The following is a 23120-nucleotide window of genomic DNA, read 5'->3' as shown; positions in this document are numbered from 1 at the left end:
TCTTTGAGGAACATAAGCCTTTTGCCAGTATTCCTCACTAAACTCTCTAATGGGGTAATCCTTTCCAGTTGTTATTCATTCTTTTGATATCTGTTACCATTTTGTAACTTAGTATATTTTTTCATCGTCTTCTATTCTGTTTCCTTTCAAAATTCCAAGTACTAAGCGATTGCCTTGTGATGCAGTTTAGTGATTTTTGTAATGTATATTCTATTCACTTTCAATAATTTTTCCTAATTTCTTGTTTAATTGGAAGTTGATTTGTCCTCTTCCAAAGTAGACTGTTGCTGATGGTATCCAGCCAACGGACATTGAATATCTTAATTATATAGAATATTCTCATACAATACTGATTCACATAAATAAACTGAAAATCTCTCATTGTTGACATTTCAAACGATTAGTTCAGTTATGTACAATATGATTATTATAATCTGTTGTCTTGAACTAGTTTTTTTGAACACTATATTAGACATTTAATTAGAATTATGAAAATAGAAATAACAAAATATACATATTATAATAAGTAGTAACTGATACGTAGTAAATTATCCACTAGTTCATTTCTAAGGTTCATTAATTCCGTTGAACTTGATGACCTGTGCCAACCAAGTGAGCCAGAATAGAACTCTTAATCACTCTTACCTATTCTTTACTCAACCCCGACGGATGATACTCTGTTATACAATGACGAACTTACTGAATTATATGCCCTATATAACTAGTTTCACAGGAGCAGTTGAATTGATAAATGCACATAGATTTGACAAATTCAAGCTAAATATAATGATTAGAGTATTCACAGTTTAGCCACAGGATCATAACAGTTAACTTATTTACTTTATAACTAATCAACTTAATGATATTAAGATATTTGGATGATGATTCGTTTAAGGGGATGTAAACTTGATATAATTAATCCACTTTAAAACTACCATTCATTGTATTGTTACTAAAATGATTCCAGATTACATTATTCTGTGAATTAGTGTTAATTCTTTTTTTGTTTGTTTGTAATGATAACCAAAAGTACAATATTCATATTCTCTTTATTATCTTCTTTTTTTGTTGTTTACTTTGCTAAGTGTTCTTCATCCCAAGATCATATTTGGTTGTTATTCCATTTTAGTTTATCACTATTATATATAAACTTTTCTCTTACAATGTTACTTTCTTTTCAGATTTCATCTTTGATAATTATTTTTACAGTATTGTGTCATCTGCTGTAAAGTCAAGTTCACAATTGATTCTATTTGTATTAAAAATAATCTTAATTAGAAGGGGTTTTTGTGGAGATTTTTTTAGAAGGTTCAATAGTTGAAATCATGAGTCAATTAAGGCTAGACCACCGTGAAAAACCTGGAAGCACTGAACGGCCGTTTCGTCCTAGTATAGGACTCCTCAGCGCACGAGACCGATAAGTTCTGGGTTCGAATCTCGTGGGTAGCGGGATTGTCGATGCGCATTGCTGAGGATTCCTAAACTAAAACGAAACAGCCATTCAGTGCTTCCAAGTTTTCCATAGTGGTCTAGCTTCAATTGATTCATGATTTCAACTATTGAGATTTCTAATAATCTTAATTGTTTGTAATTTGCATTTATTTGCAGACTGAACAAAAATCCCAAAAATTCAACACATTTGTACACTACATAGGTAATACTGTTTAAATGCATACTTTTCCTGTTACATACATGTGTTGTATATGTTAGCCAAGAGTTGTAACCTCAATACGTTTACCGATAATAGATGAAAACAAAAACTTTAATCTATATATTATCATAATGATGTTTATTTTAGATTTAATGACTATATAGGCTTCTTTCAAGTAGTTGTTCAGTTTTATTCATAATACCTTTATTTAACTATCTAGACAAATGAGACAATATTATTGATTTGATTTTGGTCAGTAAGAATACAAGTATCAGGAAGAGATTTCAAGCAATGATATATACATCACTTCAATAGACATTTCAATAAAATAATGACTGTAAACAAGATATTGATATATGTTTAGTAATTTTTTATGAAATGTGTAATAAACAACTATTAAAGTCTAGAACTAACCAGCTCGAATTCATATTAAAGTTTCAAGGATTTTAACAAACTATACTATTTACATTGTTGTTCATTTTCTTTTTATTGAAAACAAAGTTTTACTTCTGATTTGAATTAAATATCGCCTTAAGTCAATTAATTTAGACAAAGAGCATAATCTATATAGTATTTTATTTATTTATTTTAACACATAGATATTAGTACAAGGAGGCACCAAATATATATGCGCCACACAAATCTCATTAGATATGTGTGAAGGCTGTGATACTACCCGGGTGCCCAAACCGAAGCAGGTGGTTTTCTTAGGGGGGCACTCCCCGAGCCTCCAACCTGAAGGTCTGATCCACAAGGCAGTGGAGCATCGTAAGGAGATGCAGTCCCATGGAAGCCGGTGACCAACGATTGGTTCATACGCCATTTGTTCACGCAGGATACTGGAGTCCATGTGCACCATTGATTTGGAATCCGGTTAAAGTGCCGGACATTTGCTTTTCGTCCTCTCAATTTCGTAAACAACACCCCCGTCACGAGAAGGCAGTGAGTAGGACTTCCGTGGCAGAGGCTGTATACGCGTGGCCATGTGAGAGCATTTCGAGAGGGAGAGTGAACTCTCCCCACTCTCGGCCGTATCAGGGCATTTGGGGGCATATAGTATTTACTAGAGTGTTTATCGCAGTTTAACGCAGTTTAAATTATTGATGTAAGTGTAAATAAATACAAATATATATAAAACAAATCAACATAGGGCAAATAGTTCAAAAGAAGTGGATAAAATTCTGAAATAAAACATTAAATAATTGATTCATTTTTGTATTGGTTATTTGAAGGGAAGTGTACTGGGTCCAGTTCCAGAGTGAACATCAACTCAGAGATGCAGGTACATCCAGCTGGTCAGTCCCAAATAGGACGAAACATATATCATGGATTCCACTATTACCCACTATCCATCTTTGCTTATAATGCTTATGAATTAAGACAATATCAAAGCAATTTGTACAGAATGCATATACACGAATATGAGACTAGTTAATTACAGCCCTGAACATCAATGAGAAAATTCAAGTAAAACAATACCAAGTGAATTTGAACTACACCTAATTGCACAAGCAAATGTCTATCAGCATTCAGTTGCTAAGTGGATAACGCGATGGCGATTGAAGCAAACATTAGTGGATTCGAGTCCTAGAGTGAACATCAACTCTGAGATGGAGATACGTCTAGATGACGAATCCCAAATAGAATGAAACACGCATCCTGAATTCCAATGCTATTCACCATTCATCTTTGTTTATATGAAATAATTCTTGGATAAACATAGAGGGACATCAAGAATTATTATATCTGTGCACTAAACTCGACTTTTTTAGAATAATAGTTAGTAATTGACATGTACTGATATAAATTTAAACAAATTTTGTACATCTACTCAGAGATTTCACCGATATACAATTTGGGCTGGTTGATGAAATACACAATTCATTTTAATAATCCTGGAGTTCTAGTGAGAAGCTGTGACCAGTAGAGTTCAATCGGGTCTGTTGTGAGATAGTAACTCACTGAACACAATGGTGGATGTGCTGCTCAATTTCGTGGATTGATTGAAGTTAGACATTAACATCGTTGAATACCGGTTCAATGGTCTAGAGGATAAGCGTTTGCGCGCAAGACTGATATGTCCTGGGTTCGAATCTTGCGAGGTGTAATCGTGAATACACACTGCTGAGGAGTCCCACAATAGGACGAAACGGCCATCCAGTGCTACCGGACTTTCCATAGTGGTCTAGCTCCAACTGACTCATGATCTCAACCATTAAAATTACTATAATATCCACAAAAAATCCTTTCTGATAATAATGCTAATTAGTATCTATGATCTGTTATCATTTTTTATTCTTTCATTATACACATTAAATGATTGATCGGTTATTTTTCTTTTGAAAATAAGATCGGAGAAAAATGTTTTTTAAATTTTTTTTCATTGTTTTCCAGATCCATTTATCAATGTGTTAAATTTGAACTTATCAATGAAATAGATTCAGTATCAGTGTTTAATCTATTTTTAAGTGAGTTCACTAATGAATACATGTTTTATCAGTTTGTTTTAATTTTACATTTCATTTGATGACTTTTTATATCTCTCTCTACTTATAAAGTATCAATCGTGTATGGAAAAGATTATGATAAAGTAGGTTTAGGTTGACTAGTGTATGTTGATTCTCTACTCTACGTTTCTATTAATATATCAGCCTTTTTTGTACACCATTACTGTAAGATGACTTATTTAGGGTTAAATCATTGCATAATCTTCATGGATTTCAGATTATAAACAACCATTGAAAATACGGAAGCACTAAACAATTGTTTTCGTCCCAGTGTGGGACTCTTCACATTAGTATGCGTCCATGACTCCACAACAGAAATTACTATTGTGATTATTATTAATTAGTGCAGTTTATGTAATGAGAAATATTTAATCTCCACAAATAACGTATTCTAGATCCAGCTTCTGGATTGATTGTGGGAAGCTGTGACCAGTGGAGTTTAACCATGTCGAGCGTGATATAGTTATCCACCATAAACTATATTGTAAATTGATTGAAGTTAGACACGCTGATTTAGTATACCGTGGGTCCTATGTTCAAGTTCTTTTCACGAGGTTATTGATGATCACTACAGAGGAATTCAACAATAGAACGGAACGATCGTGCAGTGGTTCCAGGTTTCCAAAGGTTGCTTAATTATGATCAATTTGTGATTGGAAATTTCATAGCTTCCACAAAACTCCCCACACTCATAACTGCGAATCTCATACAGACATCGGTGTATTGTTCCTGCTCTTTTAATCTTCTGGCAACTAGCCAGGTATATTTTTCAGACAAAACTATCTTTTGAATAGCTTTATTGTAGTGTTCAATGCTTAATTGTTACTTTTTGAGGAGAAAGCAATGGTAAATCACGAAATAATGGTTCCTTACATGAATCGGACAGAAATATATATAATTCTTTGATGTATCTCAGTGTTTTTGTCCGGCTGACTGAGAGACATTATGCAACGGATGATATAAGTGAGTAGAATATATCGCTCCGTTTAAAATGGTATTCATTTATAAAAGCGCGAAAGAAAGCGGTTGATAAGAGAGAGGTCATTAACAAAGGCAAGCATTAATAACAGTAATTATCAACGAGGCGTATAATAATAAAAATGAGTATCAAAGAGGGGAATAACATTTTTAAAGTTGTGAAATCTGTTCGATTTATCTTTCGTACGCTTACTACTACATAGTTTTTAAACATTTAATGAAGAATCTACTTTCAAAAAGGTTCGTAAAATGTTTCGAGTTTGATAACAATTCATTGTTCTCATTATCTTAATCATCTTAACAGCGTCCTTCCATTCTGAACAGCTAGAACATAATATATACTTTTTAGGTGATCAACCTCATTATTCATTGCATTCATTGATGTGTTCTCCTTTTTACTCACTGTTTCATTCTGTTGTGACTGTGGACTGCAGATTAGAGCAAAGCGTATTATCGATCGGATCAATGACACGTAAAACCGTATGAACAGTTTAGAGTTCTGATTGGTCCCGCTTCCCTGTCTAGCCCAGTCAGTTGAGTCCAAAACGCAAGTCTCAGCCTCTGAGATATGAATCATTATATTTCAAGCATACTGAGTTTATATACCAATCAAACCGACCACAACGTACCAATAAAATATGAAACATTTGTACAGGAATTAGCCAGATGTGGCTGTGGATGAGGGAGGTAGCGATCAACAGATAGGGAATAATTCATGAATGGTAAATCGGTTAATAATAGTTCATAGGTCAAAACAAAGCTCACAATAAGAGGGATATGAACAGTTTAGTTACGTAACAATTATACGATAAAAATATACTCGTAATATTGGTCCATAAATGGATCCCAAAAATTACCATTCATTTATAAGAATAAATAAATGGTACAATGAATGATACAAGACGTTCATATCCTTGTTCGTGTGAACCGTTTAGAACAACGTATCTAAGTTATGTATTATCTGTATGAGATAAGTAAGTAGTATATAATCTTCAAATCTACATACTTCATTGAAACACTATCCTAGTATGACTTCAGTTATTTAGTTAGTTTTACATTAGGTAACATTTAGGTTATATTTTAATTCTAAAATAATTTATAGATTAGTTGTATTTAAATTAAACCGAATTTTCATATACAAACTGATATCTTTACCGGTTCCAATATGAAAAACCTGTAATTCGATACTTTTTAATCAGTATACTAATAACTATGTTAATGACAATGTACTACACATCAGAATGGTGTTGGTGTTGCGGGGGGGGGTAATGTTATACTACTTATAAATTAGTCTTTACACACACTCATGATACGAAACACAATACAATCCGATTAGTTGAGATAAGTGAGTATATATGTCACATAGTCACTGATTGTAGGCATTCTAATGGTTATTGAATGAATAGAATATGTAACCAAGTATGTGATACATGTAGTTATATTCATATCTAATAAGAGGTTTAGTAAATTTTAACTAAACTATTCATTATTTTATTTTGTTTCTCTTTTTTAATAAATAGGTGAATATACCTCACCTACAGCTGATTTAACATTGTGTCATCCTACAGCGTTTAAATATGATTCATCAAAATGGATTGCCAGTAAGTAAGCTGAATAGTATCCTAAGAAGTATTTAAATATGATTAATAGCTGTATATTTTTTAACGTAGATGTTGATGATATTCCACATGGATTCATTTCAATTGAGATATTCTTGAGAATTAGTAATGAATGGACAGTTACTTTATTATAAAATAGGATGCTTTAAAAGTGTGAACCTACAAAGTCGTTATATATTGAACCTAAAACATTCCCATCTCGCTGGAAAGGCTTAATCATTAGAATCATTGGGTTGATATCAAAAAGTAAACATTTCAAAATATAATCAATGTTTAATTTAATGGGACTATCAAAAGTGTTTCTCTTTAAGTATGTTTAAAGTCCAACAGTTATGATTTCACACTGAAATTCCATAAATTAATGAAACAACTGTCTAGTGTTCTCTTCTTTTATTAGTATCTTAACTGATATCAATCTATGTAGAATATTACATATAAATTGAATTTATGTCTACAAGACACTTATCTAAACTGAAAACTTTCATCTTATTAGAGACTTACTTCTAGATCAGTTTCTGAGGTGCTGCTGTGAAGTTGTGACCAGCGGATTTCAGGTATATCGGGAAATAAGCAGCCATAACCAATGTCATCGAAATATCCTCACTTCGTATCACAAATTAATTAAACCTGGAAGTACTTACCAGTAAACAAACCAAATTTTCTGAAGTTTATGCGCTTTCTACAAGACCTGAAGCTACTGAGTTTATTCTTGATGGTCATGGGTGTACAATGCTGAGGCATCCTATACTATGATAAAACAGCTGTTCAGTTTTCTCTGATTTTACACCATCCAAAGTGAGATCAATCTATACGGAATATTAAGTTGTTTATGAAGTGATAAAATTGATTTTTAACTTCCAAAAAAACAATATTTTAATAGACTACGAATATCACTCACAGATTAATGAGATTAACAGTTTCATTTGATGAGTTGATTCACAGGTAGTATTTGTCAAGGTCTCGTATAATTTGAGAGTACTTTAGTGGAGGCCCGTATTTTGATTTTGTCCTCATTTAGATCGACGATATTCGTTGAAGGGCTCACCATTTTAGTGGGTCCCTTTTATTTGCCGTCATTCTGATCAGACGATGTTCGTTGAAGGGCTCACCATTTTAGTGGCCCGTGGATCTGACTCCTATTTAGATCGTATAAATGTTTGCTATCGCCTATTCTCGTATATCATCGTCGACTTGAATCGCGTTAGTCAATAACGGAATTAAATAAGTCGAATAACGAGAATTGACTTGTGAATACATATATTTTGTATATGAAGCGAATGAAACATAGCAAAGCAAAATGACACGCATGGAAGATGGCTGGGAAGCCAACTCCATTTTAGTCAAGCATTACTCAATATTTATAGGCAGACAAAATAAACTACAGGCATGTGATGAGTCATGGGATATGAAGTGTACACACATATACGCTCATATAAAAACAGACAAGAGTGATAAGCGAATAATTGACAAGGTCAAAATATGACTCAAGTAGAATGAATAGAATGGAATGTCCGAAAGCTAGAATAAGATACATTGGCTTAAAATAATGACTGACACTACAGTACCATTAAAAAAGTGGAAATGATAAGGTGACTATTCTGTTTTAGTATAAAACTCTTCAACATGACACACCATGTTCATGATAGGAATAAAACTCAGGACCAAAAACACCCACAGCTAACTCTTATCCTTAAGACCATTAAGTTGTAATTCAGTGGTCATTGATTCCACTGTAAATCTACTGGTGGTATGACGTGACGTCTATCGAATCCCACTAGTGTTAACTGTCTAACTTCCTTAGTTAATAAATTGCATATTTTAATCGTTGAATTGATCAGTTAATTTAAGCTAGATCACTACGGAAAACTTGGAAGCATTGGATGTCCGTTTCGTCCCAGTATGGGATTCCTCAGCAATGTGCTACCACGACCCCTAACGGAAAACTCGAACCCAGGACCTCAAATCTCGAGTGCGAACGCTTAACCTCTAGACCACTCAGCTAGCAACTATCTTCAATGATCTATGATAACTGTCTCCAACTGACACGGATTAAACTCCGCTGGTCACGACTTCTCACTAGAATTTTAGTGAATCTAATTTGAATATTGTTTATTATAAAATGACTAGTATTTACGTGGTACTGTTTAGTTTATTATTACCATTATATTCTTTTAAATTTTTAGGTCTATCTCCAAATACAGAAATTAGCAAAACATTATGCCCAATATCAGGTGGATTTCAAATAAGTCAAATACTAGATTTAAAAAATAATGAAGTCAGTTTTTATATATTTTGAGTAAACTACTCGTATGATTATTATAAAATCTGATGTGTTTGATCATTACTTATATCATTTAAGTTAACAATACAATTTTTGATGGAGTTTTGTTCTCTGAGCTGAGTGGTTTGGTCGTGGAGCTGTCATCGTTCTTCTGAACAACATCATAAGCACAAACTTCAGATAGAAGTCTTTTAACAATACAAAGATACTTTCTATTTAATATCGATCATAATTTTGATCTTTAAAATGTAACGATTAATTCATCATCTGTATCCATTCGGTAATCCAGATACTTCATTTGTAGTATCTGGTCAAAGAAATCGATCCCACCTGGAACTGACGGTAGGCTCTTCCAATCTCTTTCAGCGAGGATTAACTCCAGGAGTTCTGGTGGAAGGCTACCATCATAGCAGTTCAATAGTAGTGGATGTAGGGCAGTTACCCACCAATGGCGTTGAAATATGATCGTTAAATATCTATTGAAGCTAGAAACGAAAACCATTTAGTGCCAGCTTATTGGTTTTAGGTTAATTGCTCATTGAGATGTGTAAATGTCTTGGGCTTGATCCCTTGTTGAGTGAAAGATGCGTAATGCATCTGTCAAGCGTCTCATGGTTTTCAGTAAATGTGTAACTAAGATTGGTCCCCGATGGAAACTATTAATTGATTTAATTAGATAAACTACACATTTCGTATCAGTTTGATTTCTGATGGTCTGAATTACTCCGTTGTTGATATTTCGACAGGAATTTGATCAATCTTGTTTGGGATATGTAGATTTTTTGCGGATCGCCTCAAGTATATTCATTATGAGACAAGTTGATATAGAATAGATAGAATGTGGACGGCAGTGGAATTCAGGACGTGCATCCCACCTCATTTAGGATTCGTCAGCTGAATGCACATGAACACCAGATTCGATGTACACTCCAAAACTCCAACCTAGTAATTTTCATTCAGAAAATGATATTGTGATAACATTTCTGTCTAGCACATCATCTGTTTAAGTTTCGATGTAGCTAAACAATTTATCTGATTGCAAGTGAATTAATAATCAACATGATTCATTCTAAAAGGTGTTCCAATGCATAATTCAGATATCAATTATGCTGAAAATGGTTAATACGTCCCTTCTTTTGTGACTTAGGTTAATTAATCTATATTAAACATAACATACAAAGTTTATTTTTAATGCAAAGCTTGTAAATCATATGAAGTGGTGATAGGCTGCGCGAACCCGATATCAGTCAAGAGCGAAACGATAAGTATGAGATGGTGATGAGCACATTGTTGATCAGGTGTTAGCTTAATTATCCAGGATAACACAAACACGCTATCGGTTGAAGATTCGTTTTAATTATATAAAGAAGACATGTATCTATATTCAAGAATGGGGTCATGCATATATTTCGATCCAGGTTGCCCATTAGAAGTTTTGCTCACTCTTGGGTTTCTCACTCAAGTAGATAGTTGGGTTCCCTTATAAGAAGCTCATGTATCAGTATTAGAATTGGACGACTCTCCAACACAAAATATAAAGTTTTTAAGAAAATCCAATATTGAAATGCTTACATTGTGAATGACAATTTATCATCTATTTAAGGCTACTTCATATATATAATGACTACACCACATAATAATTTTTGCCTATTTCTACATAGGTCCTATGTGAACCTCACGTTTATTCGACTTTGGAAAGTGAGTGCATGTCAGGTGAAGGTATCTTATGGACATTTTTACAACCTCAATGTAATCCATTTGTACAAAACTATAGTAAGTATTTAATAAGCTAATTCATATTTTCTATTACATAATGATGATTAAACAGATTGAAGATTATAAACACTGACAATGTAATTGAGTTTTCAAAAGTTGTTAAAACAATAGGTTCACCAAATATTTTCAAAAATATACAGTAATAAAGGATGAAAATTATTTGAAGCAACTATAAAATATGATATCGAGGTTAACGAGATGTACACCCATTTCGTATGAAAGTATAATTTCCGATGGAATTTAAAATAATACAACCAATATTTACCATTACAAGCCTTTTTTAAGCCCATACTTTTGTTCTATATGACTTTCAGTACAAAATAAGTCTAATTCTAGATAACTAAGAAAAAAAACTATCAAATAATTAAGCTAGACAACCATGAAAAACCTCTAAGCACTGGACAGCCGTTTTGCCCAATTGCAGGACTCCACAGCAGTACGCATCCACAGTGCACATCAATATATGCACACTAGTGACTGGCTTCAAGAGGCATATCCTAAAGTTTTAGTGAGAAGCAGTGATAAGTGGAGTTCAACCGGGTCTGTTGTGAAATAGTAACTCACTGAAGACAATGGTGGATGTGCTGCTCAATTTCGTGGATTGGTTGAAGTTAAAAATTAACACTGTTGGATTCCGACCGGCTCAGTTGTCTAGTGGTTAGGCGCTCACGCGCGATACTGATAGACCCTGGTTTTGAATCTCGCAAGGCGTGGTCGTGTGTCGTATAAAATCACTGAATTCCTAATCAAGTCATTTAAAGTTAACACGATTTTCACATGGGTTGAAGATGGTAGGTTTAATACCCAATGGGGTTGTGAGAACTCCCTCTTAACGAGTATCATACTTGGATGAAATATGCTCTCTGGTTTTCAAAGTCTATTAACTTAAAGTCAATCCATGGTGTTAACCCCATTTAAGGAGGAAACCTTTTGGTTCATTTAAACATCTTGTGTTGACCGTAATACTAAATGTCCAATTTCAGATATAAATAATCAAAGACAAATATAACTGTCAGTAAGTAGTAATTATATACCTTCGTAAATTAACCACATTTGTGGTTATAACATTTCAATCGTTTATTTGTACTGCAATTTAATGATTAGTTTTTTCTTGAATTGAGCCATAAAAGATTTTTTAAAATTAAGTTATCATAATAACTGTCTAGTATCATTTAGCTTCTGAAAGATTTCATATGCTCATTAGTGACAGTCTCCAAGACGTATCTCCTGTAGTTCTAGTGAGAAGCATTGACCAGTGGAATTCAAGCAGGTCTATTGTGTGATAGTAACTCACTGAAGACAATAGTGGATGTATCGCTCAATTTCGTGGATTAGTTGAAGTTAGACATTAACACCGTTGGATGTAGGCTCAGCGTTCGCGCGCGAGACCGATAGGTTCCGGTTTCAAATTCCACTCGCAGGATCGTGGATGTGCACTGTTGGTCAGTCCCACACTTCTAGGTTTTCCATAATGGTCTAACTTCAATTGAATCATGAATTCAACTATTAAACTTCCAACTACTTTATGCTTTATTACAAATTAAGTTAAAAGAAGAAATAAACTTCACCTTCAATGATTGACGTTTTCTATTTTGAAAATTCAATTCAATTAACAATAGTATTGTCAAAATTATTTTGTTAGAAACAGAATTTCTTTTTACAGAATGAAAAAAAAGGGGGAAATTATCACAAGCTTTATAGAAATAATAAACGGTTTGATATTAAATTCATTAACCATAGATGGAGATAATACTACTCTAACATTGTTTATTTATTCAGAATCATAATAAACATGATCTAATAGCATAGTTCATGAATACACTAACCTTTAAGCTAATTTTCGCCTAAAGTTATTTTTGTCTATGTCAACTTGTAATTAAATTACTTGGGTTATCTCACTGTTTTATCATTATTATTACTGTTACTGATATTATTATTACTACTACTACTACCACTATCACTATTATTATTATGAGTGTTCCCCATACTTCAAATCAGAATAATAATTTAATATTTATTTTCCATAAATAAACTAGGTAAGAGTGATATGATAAATTTCTTCCATAATTCAATTAAATATTATGTATGAGAACATGAAAAAAAAAACGATGAGAGGGGTGCGAGAGGGTGGGGGAGGAGTAGATACATTTGATGCTTTTTTTTAATAGTAATAAACATGAAATAAAAAATTTAGCATTATTCCTTAAAAAGAAAATTCATTTATACTTTCTTTAATCTATTTTGTTTCTCATTAATATAGTGGAAGAACTATAGTCACCCCTCCCCCACACACACACAAACACACGTACACACTCACCTACCCATATACAGAAATTATAATTTCACACCGTGTAATTGAGATCATCCATTTAGAGTTTATGAATTGACACACAACTATCATAGTAATAATTTTATTATAAACACAAGTCATTACTACTAATAATTATGGAATATATTAGTAGTATAATAAGGATAATAAATCATAATGTATTTTTGCTTTAATTAGTTAGTTAACTTGATACTTTTACACTAAATGAATGAAAAAATAATTAGAAAAGTGAGAGATGTATGCTTCATTTTACTCTTGCTACTAAATACCTCTCTTAACAAATAATTTGGTTATTACATTGGAATAGAGGAGGGATTTTTATGATCTTTAGTACCACTACTACTACTACTACTACTACTACTACTACTAATAATAATAATAATAATAATAATAATAATAATAATGATAATAATAACAATAGTAATGGAACTAATTTAATTTGTAAATTATTTTCCAGTTTTTGACATTGTTTATTTCATTAAAATTATATTGGTCTAAAATCACAGAATAAGAAAACAAAACAGAACAAAGAATATGATTGTTGTTTGTTTGCTTGACAGAAACATCTTTCTTTCAAAAGAATAAATTTCATATCTGAATGATTGAACAAGGTCGTTATGATGAAGTAGTTAGACAATATTCAATTTATTGAAAAACAGTTTTCTTCATTTGGTTGAACGGGTTATTTTTTTTAAGGAGATGATATAGTTTGTAGGTTGTATTCGTCAAATATTGATCTCATTTAGGGTCTTGATGTAGAATATTACAACAGTGAACAGCTATAATCACAACAGAGATCGAACCTAGCGCTTCAAGCTGATAAGGTGAATATTTAACCGTTAGAACTACCGAGTCGGGATCAAGCGGTAGATATTTTCAACTTGGGTCAATGTTCAATACATTGTAACAATCATTCAATGGCATAGGTGACAACTATTTCATTGTCAGTATAACTTGACACTAGAACTTCAACAATTTATCTAGAAGTAAGTTACTAGTGACTTAGTTGACCGGGGAGTTTGTAAATACTAATTGGACTTTTAGATTTCATTCGCTACAAACTGATTTCAATTGGAATATCATCGAAAGTCATGTGACAGTGTGTAGTTATTTCATTCTAGTTTGGAACCCTATGGCAATGATTTTTGGTTTTCATTGGTGTCCAGAGTGAAATGAGTCTATGACGAATGGGACATATAGATTATTTTGAACACATATATCAATACAATCGGATTTACTAGGATAGTGATAATAACGTTTGTCTGAATTATTGAAAATGAATTGTTGTTAACAAATACAACAAAATAAATTGCTAATTCATATACTGAAGACTGTTAATTTGATAGATTTCCCACAATGTGAATTATAGATATGTTTACTTCCAGATGAATCTGGGATCTTTGTTAGATGAATAATTAACGCTTAACACTAAACCTAATTCATCAGATATCTTAACACTGTTAATCCTATCCATCTTGATCCTTTGATAGATTTTAAGAAAAGTCAGAAGAATTTTGATGTGAATCAAATAATATGCTTCCTTAGCTCAGTACTTACTTGGATAGTATATACTCTAAGTGTTGTTGGTCTCCAGTGGCGATTTCATGAATATATACGACAATGAATATTGAATAAATTAAAATTTAACAAAATGAAACAAAAGTATTAGGAATAACAACGAATGTTATAAGTTACGATAAATTCACCTGAGAAATGGTTGTTTAATGTTTTGAAATTATTAGTTCGATTATTGTTCTACAACAGTTTATTTATGAAGTGTTACCTTAAATCTATAAGCAAAGATGGATAGTGGCTAGCAGTAGATTCCAGGATGCACGTTTCGTTCTATTTGGGACTCGTCAGACAGATGTATCCACATCACAGAGTTGATGTCCACTCTGGGACTCGAACCGAGTACCGTTCACTTCAAACGTCATCGCATTAGCCGCTTAGCAACTGAGTCATGATAGCCACTTGCTTATGCAATTGGGTGAAATTTAAATTCATTTGGTGTTGTTTACTTAAACCATCCCATGTACTGGTATATGTACTAGGTTTGAGTCCCAGAGTGAACATAAACTCAGGGATGCAGGTACATCCAGATGACGAGTCGAAAGAAGGAAGAAACGTGTGTCCTGAATTCCACTCCTAGCCACTATCCATCGTTGCCTATAATGCTTGTGAATTAAGGTAATATCGGGGCAATACGCACAGTATGCACATATGCCAATAACAGACTGATCGATTGCAGTCCTAAACATCAATGGGAAGATTCAAGTAAAACAATACCAGGAGAATTTATCTTTAACTTATTTTTAAAATATAAATACGCTTTGTTTCAGTAAAAACATATTTTACTAAAACTCTCTAGTACTGAGTTCAATGTCTTAATCGTAATTTTTCAGATTATACACCTTCAGTATAGTTCTGTGCAAATGTTTTTTTCAAAATTGTATTAGCAGATTACGGTTATATTAAATGTACACTCAGAGTGTAAACCGACTTGCGCAATGTTTCCAGTGCTTCCACGTTTTCCATGGTGGTCTAGCTTCAACTGACTCATTATCTTAACCATTGAAATTACTAGAATCTCCACAAAAACCCATCTGATATAATTTCATAGCAAAGAAGGTTTGTGGAGACCATAGATATTTCATTGTGTAGTCTAAATGTCATAGTTTTAAGCCTCTGTGGTAGGATCAAGGCTACTCAGTACTGAGAGGTCCAAAAGAAAAACAAAACGATTGTCTAATGCTTTTCAGTTTTCAAATACTGGTCCAGCTAAGATAGGTTTGTGATTGAAACTAATAAAATACAACTTCACAGATGATTTCTACAAAAGAGTAACATCTCATGAAGGTATCGATAGAAACGAAAATGCACTAGACGACTATATTTTTTAGTATAAGATTTTTTAGCATTAAGCATCCTCACTCCCACAAGGGTTCGAACTCAGGATTTTCAGACATTTTATTGAATGGGTAACCTTAAGTATTCAGTGATTCATATTTCTAACCTCAATTCATGATATCAGACTATGATGTTAAAGTCATGTTCAAGTTATTACTATTATTATTAATGGTTTTATTCAATATTATATTTTGGTACAATATAAAATCCTCAGCACAGGGTATTTCAACAAGTTTCTTACGCAAAAAACAGAAACAAGGACAAAAAAGAAAAAAAGGTTTAAAAAACACTGAAAAACTGTACAACTTTTAAAAATAAAGACATGTTAGGAATGCAGGTTATTGACTAGGTTAACTCTAACAACCTGTTCGTCACAGAGTATATTTTCTAGGTAAGGTATTATAGAACTTTTATACTTTTGCTTATGTGCATAGATTTTAATGTAATTACGTCTCGTTCTACCAGAAGATATACAAGGAGAAAGATAAGAGTGAAGGGGATGGTTAATATCTGATAAAATAACACTTGCCATGAGTTTGCATGCCTTTAGATGTCTATCCACAACCATATTAATTATGACCTCGAAAGATTCACCACACATCTTGCTAACTGCCTTCAGCACTCTCCGCAATACAGCAAAGTTTTTTTCTCAAAAGCCCGGGAAAGAATAATGGAGAACAATAAAGAATAATAGGTAATATGAAAGAATTGACAAGAATAGACTGATTTTCATAAAACCTCTCAACATATAAACAAATATGCTAGCCACTATCCATCATTGCTTACAAATAGCTTGTGAATTAAGATAATATCGAGGCATACGCACAGTATGCACATATGCCGTTAACAGACTGATCAATTGCAGTCTTAAAACCTCAATGGTAAGATACAAACCAAACAATATCAAGTGAATATGTTCTTTTGTTTTGTAAAATGGTAACAATATAAAATCATAAAAATTAATACTGTGAAATGTTCCACAAAGTACAAATCACATGAATAATATTTGTTAAACTAAGAACTCTTACATATAACTAGGCAAATCAACGTGGATAACTATAAGTCTAATCTGTTACAATGAATTTAATTGACGTTTTACAACAATCCTTATATATATATATATATTAAGTGGTCAGGTTTTATGAGGAAAGAACTACTCTCGTTAAAGAAAGCATTCACTGTTTTAAAAGAAGAGATACGGAAATGTTATCAGTAGTCAAGATTAAAGGATAATCTTAGCATAAGTGATAAATATACACACGGAAGAATACTAAGAATGAATGAAACATTGTATAGATTTATCCATATATGTATATTATCATTCATAGTCTATCTGTCTAGTTGTATTGGTTATTCAGATAACTGATTTGTTGCTCTTATTTATATGAAAGAAAATTTAAGGAAATGTATTAACTTTATAATAAATATTATATTATTATTACTTAAAGGATTGTTTGTTATCATAGAATGTAATCATTTCTTATCAGAATCTAAATCTTATTTCAAGTTATATCCTTGAAACTGTCAAGTATATGTGTTAAGTTTATAATTTGTTTTATTCTTTTTGAGAAGGATAATGATAAGTCCTGCAAATTGAACGCTATATTCGTTTCCTAAGCTATTCTATTATCCCCAAGCTAGAACTATACAACGACCTGAACAACGAGAGAGAGAGGGGGAAAACGCAAAATATGCGAGAAGTACTTTACTCCAAAGGTTCATTTTAATACAGAAAATATAGGGTTTTTATAATATTTTAAATGCCTTTGAGTTGCTCGAAGATTCTGGAATGCTACTAAACATAGTAGCAGTATAGTAATCAACCAATCAGAACCTCTATATGTGACGTTTCACTTCCTTGATATTTTTGGCTAAAACTTCAAGTGAACGCTGATTAGATGAAGCGCTTCTTAGTGTCTCCTGATCCTTGTTTGTCCTTTGCAGGAAATTTTCTGGATCACTTCAACAGATAATAGTTATACATACATAAAGTTTTCAGTTACGTATTTGATCTATTTACTCACAAATATATAGAAGATAACTTGTTTCAATCTAGATTAAGACCTTGACTCGATAGGCTAACTGGCCTAACATTGAGACTAGAAATACGAGAGTTCAAAGTTAGACTAATTGCTTGAGTTAGTAAGAAGTAAACTATTCTATCATCTGATTGATTGACAAGCGCACACGAGAAAGAGAGAGAGAAGACGATGCAACCGGATCACTACTCGATTTTCTCTTGATTACAATTCGCACTTCGATTCGGTTCCGATTCGGTATAGTGAAATAACGTCCTCAAAATAAGCTTTCGTTGTTTGTCATGACTTCTTGTTTTTCTGTTCACATCAGCTTTTTGTCATCAAATAGGACTTGGTAAAAATAAGTTTCATAAATTGAATCGGAGAATAACTTGTATTGACTCTATTTCGTAAATATCAACTTTAGGATGCAGGTACATCCAGCTGATGAGTCCCAAATAGGATGAAACGCGCATCCTGGATTCCAATGCTAGTCACTATCCATCTTTGTTTATTTAATTACTTTATGCACAATGAATTCTAACCAATTTAGTTTGTATAAGTATGTTAAATCTTATTGAAATTTTTATCACGAAATACCACAGGCTGTTAAGTAGATGATGAAAGCATAAAGATATATAGATATATATATATGTAATGAATAGATACTTTTCTTCTGATATCAATCTTCTTCTTCTTTTCTGTAAACTGATTATTGATCAATTTGGTTTTTCGACATCTCAGTTGTAACTAAAGAATGATTAATTACGGACACCAACATGAATTAAGTATTGAGTCAATGTATTTTGTAGCATATAGTTGAATTATCTCATATGTTGACTGTATTTTGTTGTTGTACGAATTCTGTAATGTAGAATTGTGTATAATAATATTGTCACCTAAATGTTATTTATTATTTAGTAAACATTATTTTATAGTTTATCGACTTGAAGTTGTTTGTCTTCTTCCGATAGATTGTCACTTGTCATTTTGTAACTAAAATTAGAAAAGTAAACTTAGTGCGTTATTTCCGGTGATTAAGTAAGTTAATCTAGCAAGGTGATCGAATAATAGCCTAAGATATGGTGAAAACTCACCGTTAACTATGTGGATAGATTATCAAATAACAATAATCCATCATAGTTACACAAACACAGTTGTTTACAACATACAATATCTTATGAAGGATCACAATAAAGAGTATCAAACCCGATAACACGGGTGCAATCTTCAGAACATTCTATCGATTCGTAATATTTGTTTTAGACATTTCGTTAGGACTTACAATTTGGGCAAAAATAATACTATTTCAAACAACAACACTTCTTTCAATAGTTGATACCATAAGTCAATTGAAGCTAGACCACTATGGAAAACCTGGAAGCACTCGTCACTGTACATCAACTTCGTTAATTATGAAAACGCATTTGACAGTATAGATAAGAGGACATTATGGAATCTTCTTCGACACTATGGAGTTCCTGAGAAGATTGTCAATATTATACGGAACTCATATGACGAACTACAGTGCAGGGTCGTGCATGGAGGATAGCTGACAGATGCATTCCAAGTAAGGACTGGAGTCAGACAAGGCTGTCTACTCTGTCCCTTCCTCTTTCTTCTAGTGGTCGACTGGATTATCAAGAACTCGACATCTGAGGGAAAACATGGAATACAATGGACAGCTCAGAACCAATTAGGCGATTTGAACTTCGCAGATGACCTAGCCCTCCTATCACGTACACACGATCAGATGCAGATAAAGACAGCCAATGTAGCAGCAGTCTCTACATCAGTAGGCCTCAACATACACGAGAAGAAAACCAAGGTTCTCAAATACAATACAATCACACTTGATGGCGAAACTATGGAAGATGTGAAATCCTTCACGTACCTGGGAAGCATCGTCGATGAACAAGAAGAATCAGATGCTTATGTAAAGGCGAGGTTTGGCACAGCAATGGCCGTATTCCTACAATTGAAGAAAATATGGAACTCAAAACAACTGTCAACCAATATCAAAGTGAGAATCTTCAATACGAATGTCAAGGCAGTTCTACTGTATGGAGCTGAAACTTGGAGAACCACTACAACCATCATCAACAAGGTACAAATATTTATAAATAGTTGTATGCGTAAGATACTCAACATTCATTGGTTGGATACCATCAACAACAGCCTTCTGTGAGAGAGAACAAACCAGATTCCAGTTGAAGAGGAAATTAGGAAAAGACGATGGAAATGGATAGGCCATACATTACGCAAATCATGAAACTGCATCACGAGACAAGTGTTAACTTGGAATCGTGAAGGGAAGTGGAAGAGAGGAAGGTCAAAGAACACATTAGGTTGTGAAATAGAATCAGATATGAAAAATATGAATAACAAGTGGAAAAAGCTGGAAAAGATTGTCCAGGACAGGGTTGGATGGAGAATGCTGGTGAGCAGCCTCATGCTCCTTCACGAGGAGTAACAGGCGTAAGTGTGGGACTCCTCGGCAGTGCGCATCCACGACCCCGACGCGCGTGATTCAAACCCAGGACCTACTGGTCACACACGCGAGCGCTTCACCACTAGACCGCTGAGCCGGTCGGCATTCAACAGTGTTAATTTCTAACTCCAACCAATCCATGAAATTGAGCGACACATCCACTATTGTCTTCAGTGAGTTACTATCTCACAATAGACCCGGTTGAACTCCACTGATCACTGCTTCTCATTAAAACTCCAGAATATACATCTTGAAGCCAGTCACTAGTGAGCATATGTTGATGTGTACTGTGGATGAGTACTGCTAAGGAGTCCCACAATAGGACGAAACGGTCGTTCAGTGCTTTTAGGTTTTCCCATGGTAGTCTAGCTTAATTTTTTGTGGAATAGATTAATGGTTTTATTGAAGTCCAATAATAAAGAACTAAACATTTCTTGACTTATTTTTATTAGAAACTTTCATTTTCTTTTCTTATCAGAGACTCACTTTCAATGTCATTCAACATGGAAACTGAATAATTTGAATTATATTCTCATCTATCAACAAATAAATCAGTATACTTATGAATTTTATCAACTGGTAAGTGTATATAATTTAAGACCAGATTTGTATGAATTGAATATGTTATCTCTTTGATATTTTAATTCATACATAAAACTGTTTGATATTGGAAACAAAAAGGCTAAACATTATTCTTTTAAAAAACTGACGGTTATTTTCATTCATTGTAACCATTATTACTGAGATTTGGGAGAGACTCTAATTTATGGACGAGCCAATCAGAGGCGTTTTGAAGATTTCAAAGTTGTGGCACCAACTTCAGTGCTTAATGCTAACGTACGATCGATTCACATGGAATTTTGTACAAAACATGATAATTGAGCGGCTATAACAAATCAAACGGTGAGACTATAATTTGTGGACGAATCAATCAGGTATAAGATAATAGATCTCGGAGTTTAACGCGAAAGCCTTTCATCCATTTGGCTAAATAGATTTTCGGCATTATAGCTGATATCAGTTCGTGATGAAAACCCCATATATAATTCCTAACTAAGGCAAATTACGACAATTATTGCGAACTGGATAATAAAAGCACCCGTGACACTGACTGCAGCCAGGTACTACAATATATACGGATGTTTGGAGAGCGTACAGACTCCTACATAGGTTTGGTTATGTGCATCGTGTCGTTATCCACAAGTAGCATTTTGTGTACTCAACAATCGGAGTGCACATAAACAACACTGAAGCTATGTGGTCGAGGCTGAAAGAGTTTTTGAGACCTTATCATGGCTCCAGAGGCCGACTATTCTATAGCCGTATGGATGATTTCCTCTACTGTATGCATTACGATTTTAGAACCTCTGAACCTCTTTCTAACCTTGACAAGTTTTTGAACCACGTATAAGAAGTGCATCCACTTTATTTCCTTGGTTTTGTATAACATATTTTTACTCTATACTGACTGTTTGCTGATTGGCTAATATTTCTCAAGGTCGCATAAGATTCGTTCAAAGGTCGTCCATAAATTAGAGTCTCTCCAGATTTGAAATGATTTGTGGTTGATCACTTCAAATAGATTATTTCTAACATTGGTACATGATTGAATATAAACCATTAGTGATTATTCAATTGCCTATTTGAAATACTTAACTATTAGTAGTCTTGAATACATAAGGGTATTAGGATGATCACGAGTATAGAAAAGTAACCTCACAAAATATAAGTCAGTGTAATTTGCTTTATAGAATAAATAGTCATCATTGAATCATATTGCTATAACTAAATGAAACGCATGAAATAAATAACAAAATGAGTTAAAATAGTAGTTTTGTTAATAGTAGTCAGGAGGATTAAATGTACAGAAAACCGTTGGGATAAAAATCAATAGATTTTATAAATAAACATGTATGGAAGTATTTTTAAATCACCCCCCAGGCGCTATAAATTATTTGAATTTCTGTCTCCAAAGATTGATCACCATTAATTGGAGGATATGAATCAGATAGCTTAAACCCAACAACATGTCTCTGATCAAATATTGCCAGACATTTTCAAACATATCATAATGTTTGACCCCCGAATAGCCTGGTACAACCGAGGGTGGAGAAAGTCAGCTCCCCTCTCAAAATACTCTAATATTGCCAAGAGTATACAGCCACTACCAAGGAAGTCCTACTTACTAGCTTCTCGTGGCGTTAATATTGTTTACAAAATTGAGAGGATAAAAAGAGAATATCCGGCGCTTTAACCGGGTTGGTGGGTATAGAGGGTCCACCTAGGGGGAATTGGAAAACCCTGATTCCAAACCAATGGTGCAAGTTGGCTCTATTATCCTGAAGGAAAAGATCATGTATGAACCAATTGTTGGTCGCCGGCTATCATAGGACCGCATCACCTAACGTTGCTCCACTCCCTTTAGGATCAGACTTTTAGGTCGAGAGCTCCGTGTGTGCCTCTTTAAGAAGACCATCTGCTTCAGTTTGGACACCCGGACAGTATCCCAGCTCTCACACAAATCGAATGATTTATGCGGCGCATATCTATTTGGTACATT

General features: G+C 33.5%; 1 protein-coding gene across 1 annotated transcript in view; it reads left to right on the top strand.

Moving 5' to 3' along the window:
* MS3_00010959 (uncharacterized protein) overlaps positions 1–23120 on the top strand; it is a gene marked incomplete at both ends in the record, with an annotated part of 74470 nt that overhangs the window by 25782 nt on the left and 25568 nt on the right. The window contains 5 exons of the mRNA XM_051219373.1: positions 4046–4119; positions 6657–6737; positions 8939–9030; positions 10698–10809; positions 21039–21139. Coding sequence (XP_051066889.1) covers positions 4046–4119; positions 6657–6737; positions 8939–9030; positions 10698–10809; positions 21039–21139 — 460 coding nt within the window. The remainder of the gene's footprint in view (positions 1–4045; positions 4120–6656; positions 6738–8938; positions 9031–10697; positions 10810–21038; positions 21140–23120) is intronic.

Source organism: Schistosoma haematobium, chromosome 4 (assembly GCF_000699445.3).
Source record: "Schistosoma haematobium chromosome 4, whole genome shotgun sequence".
Lineage (NCBI taxonomy): Eukaryota > Metazoa > Platyhelminthes > Trematoda > Strigeidida > Schistosomatidae > Schistosoma > Schistosoma haematobium.
Note: the sequence above shows the minus strand (reverse complement) of the source record. Positions and strands in the feature narration are given on the sequence as shown.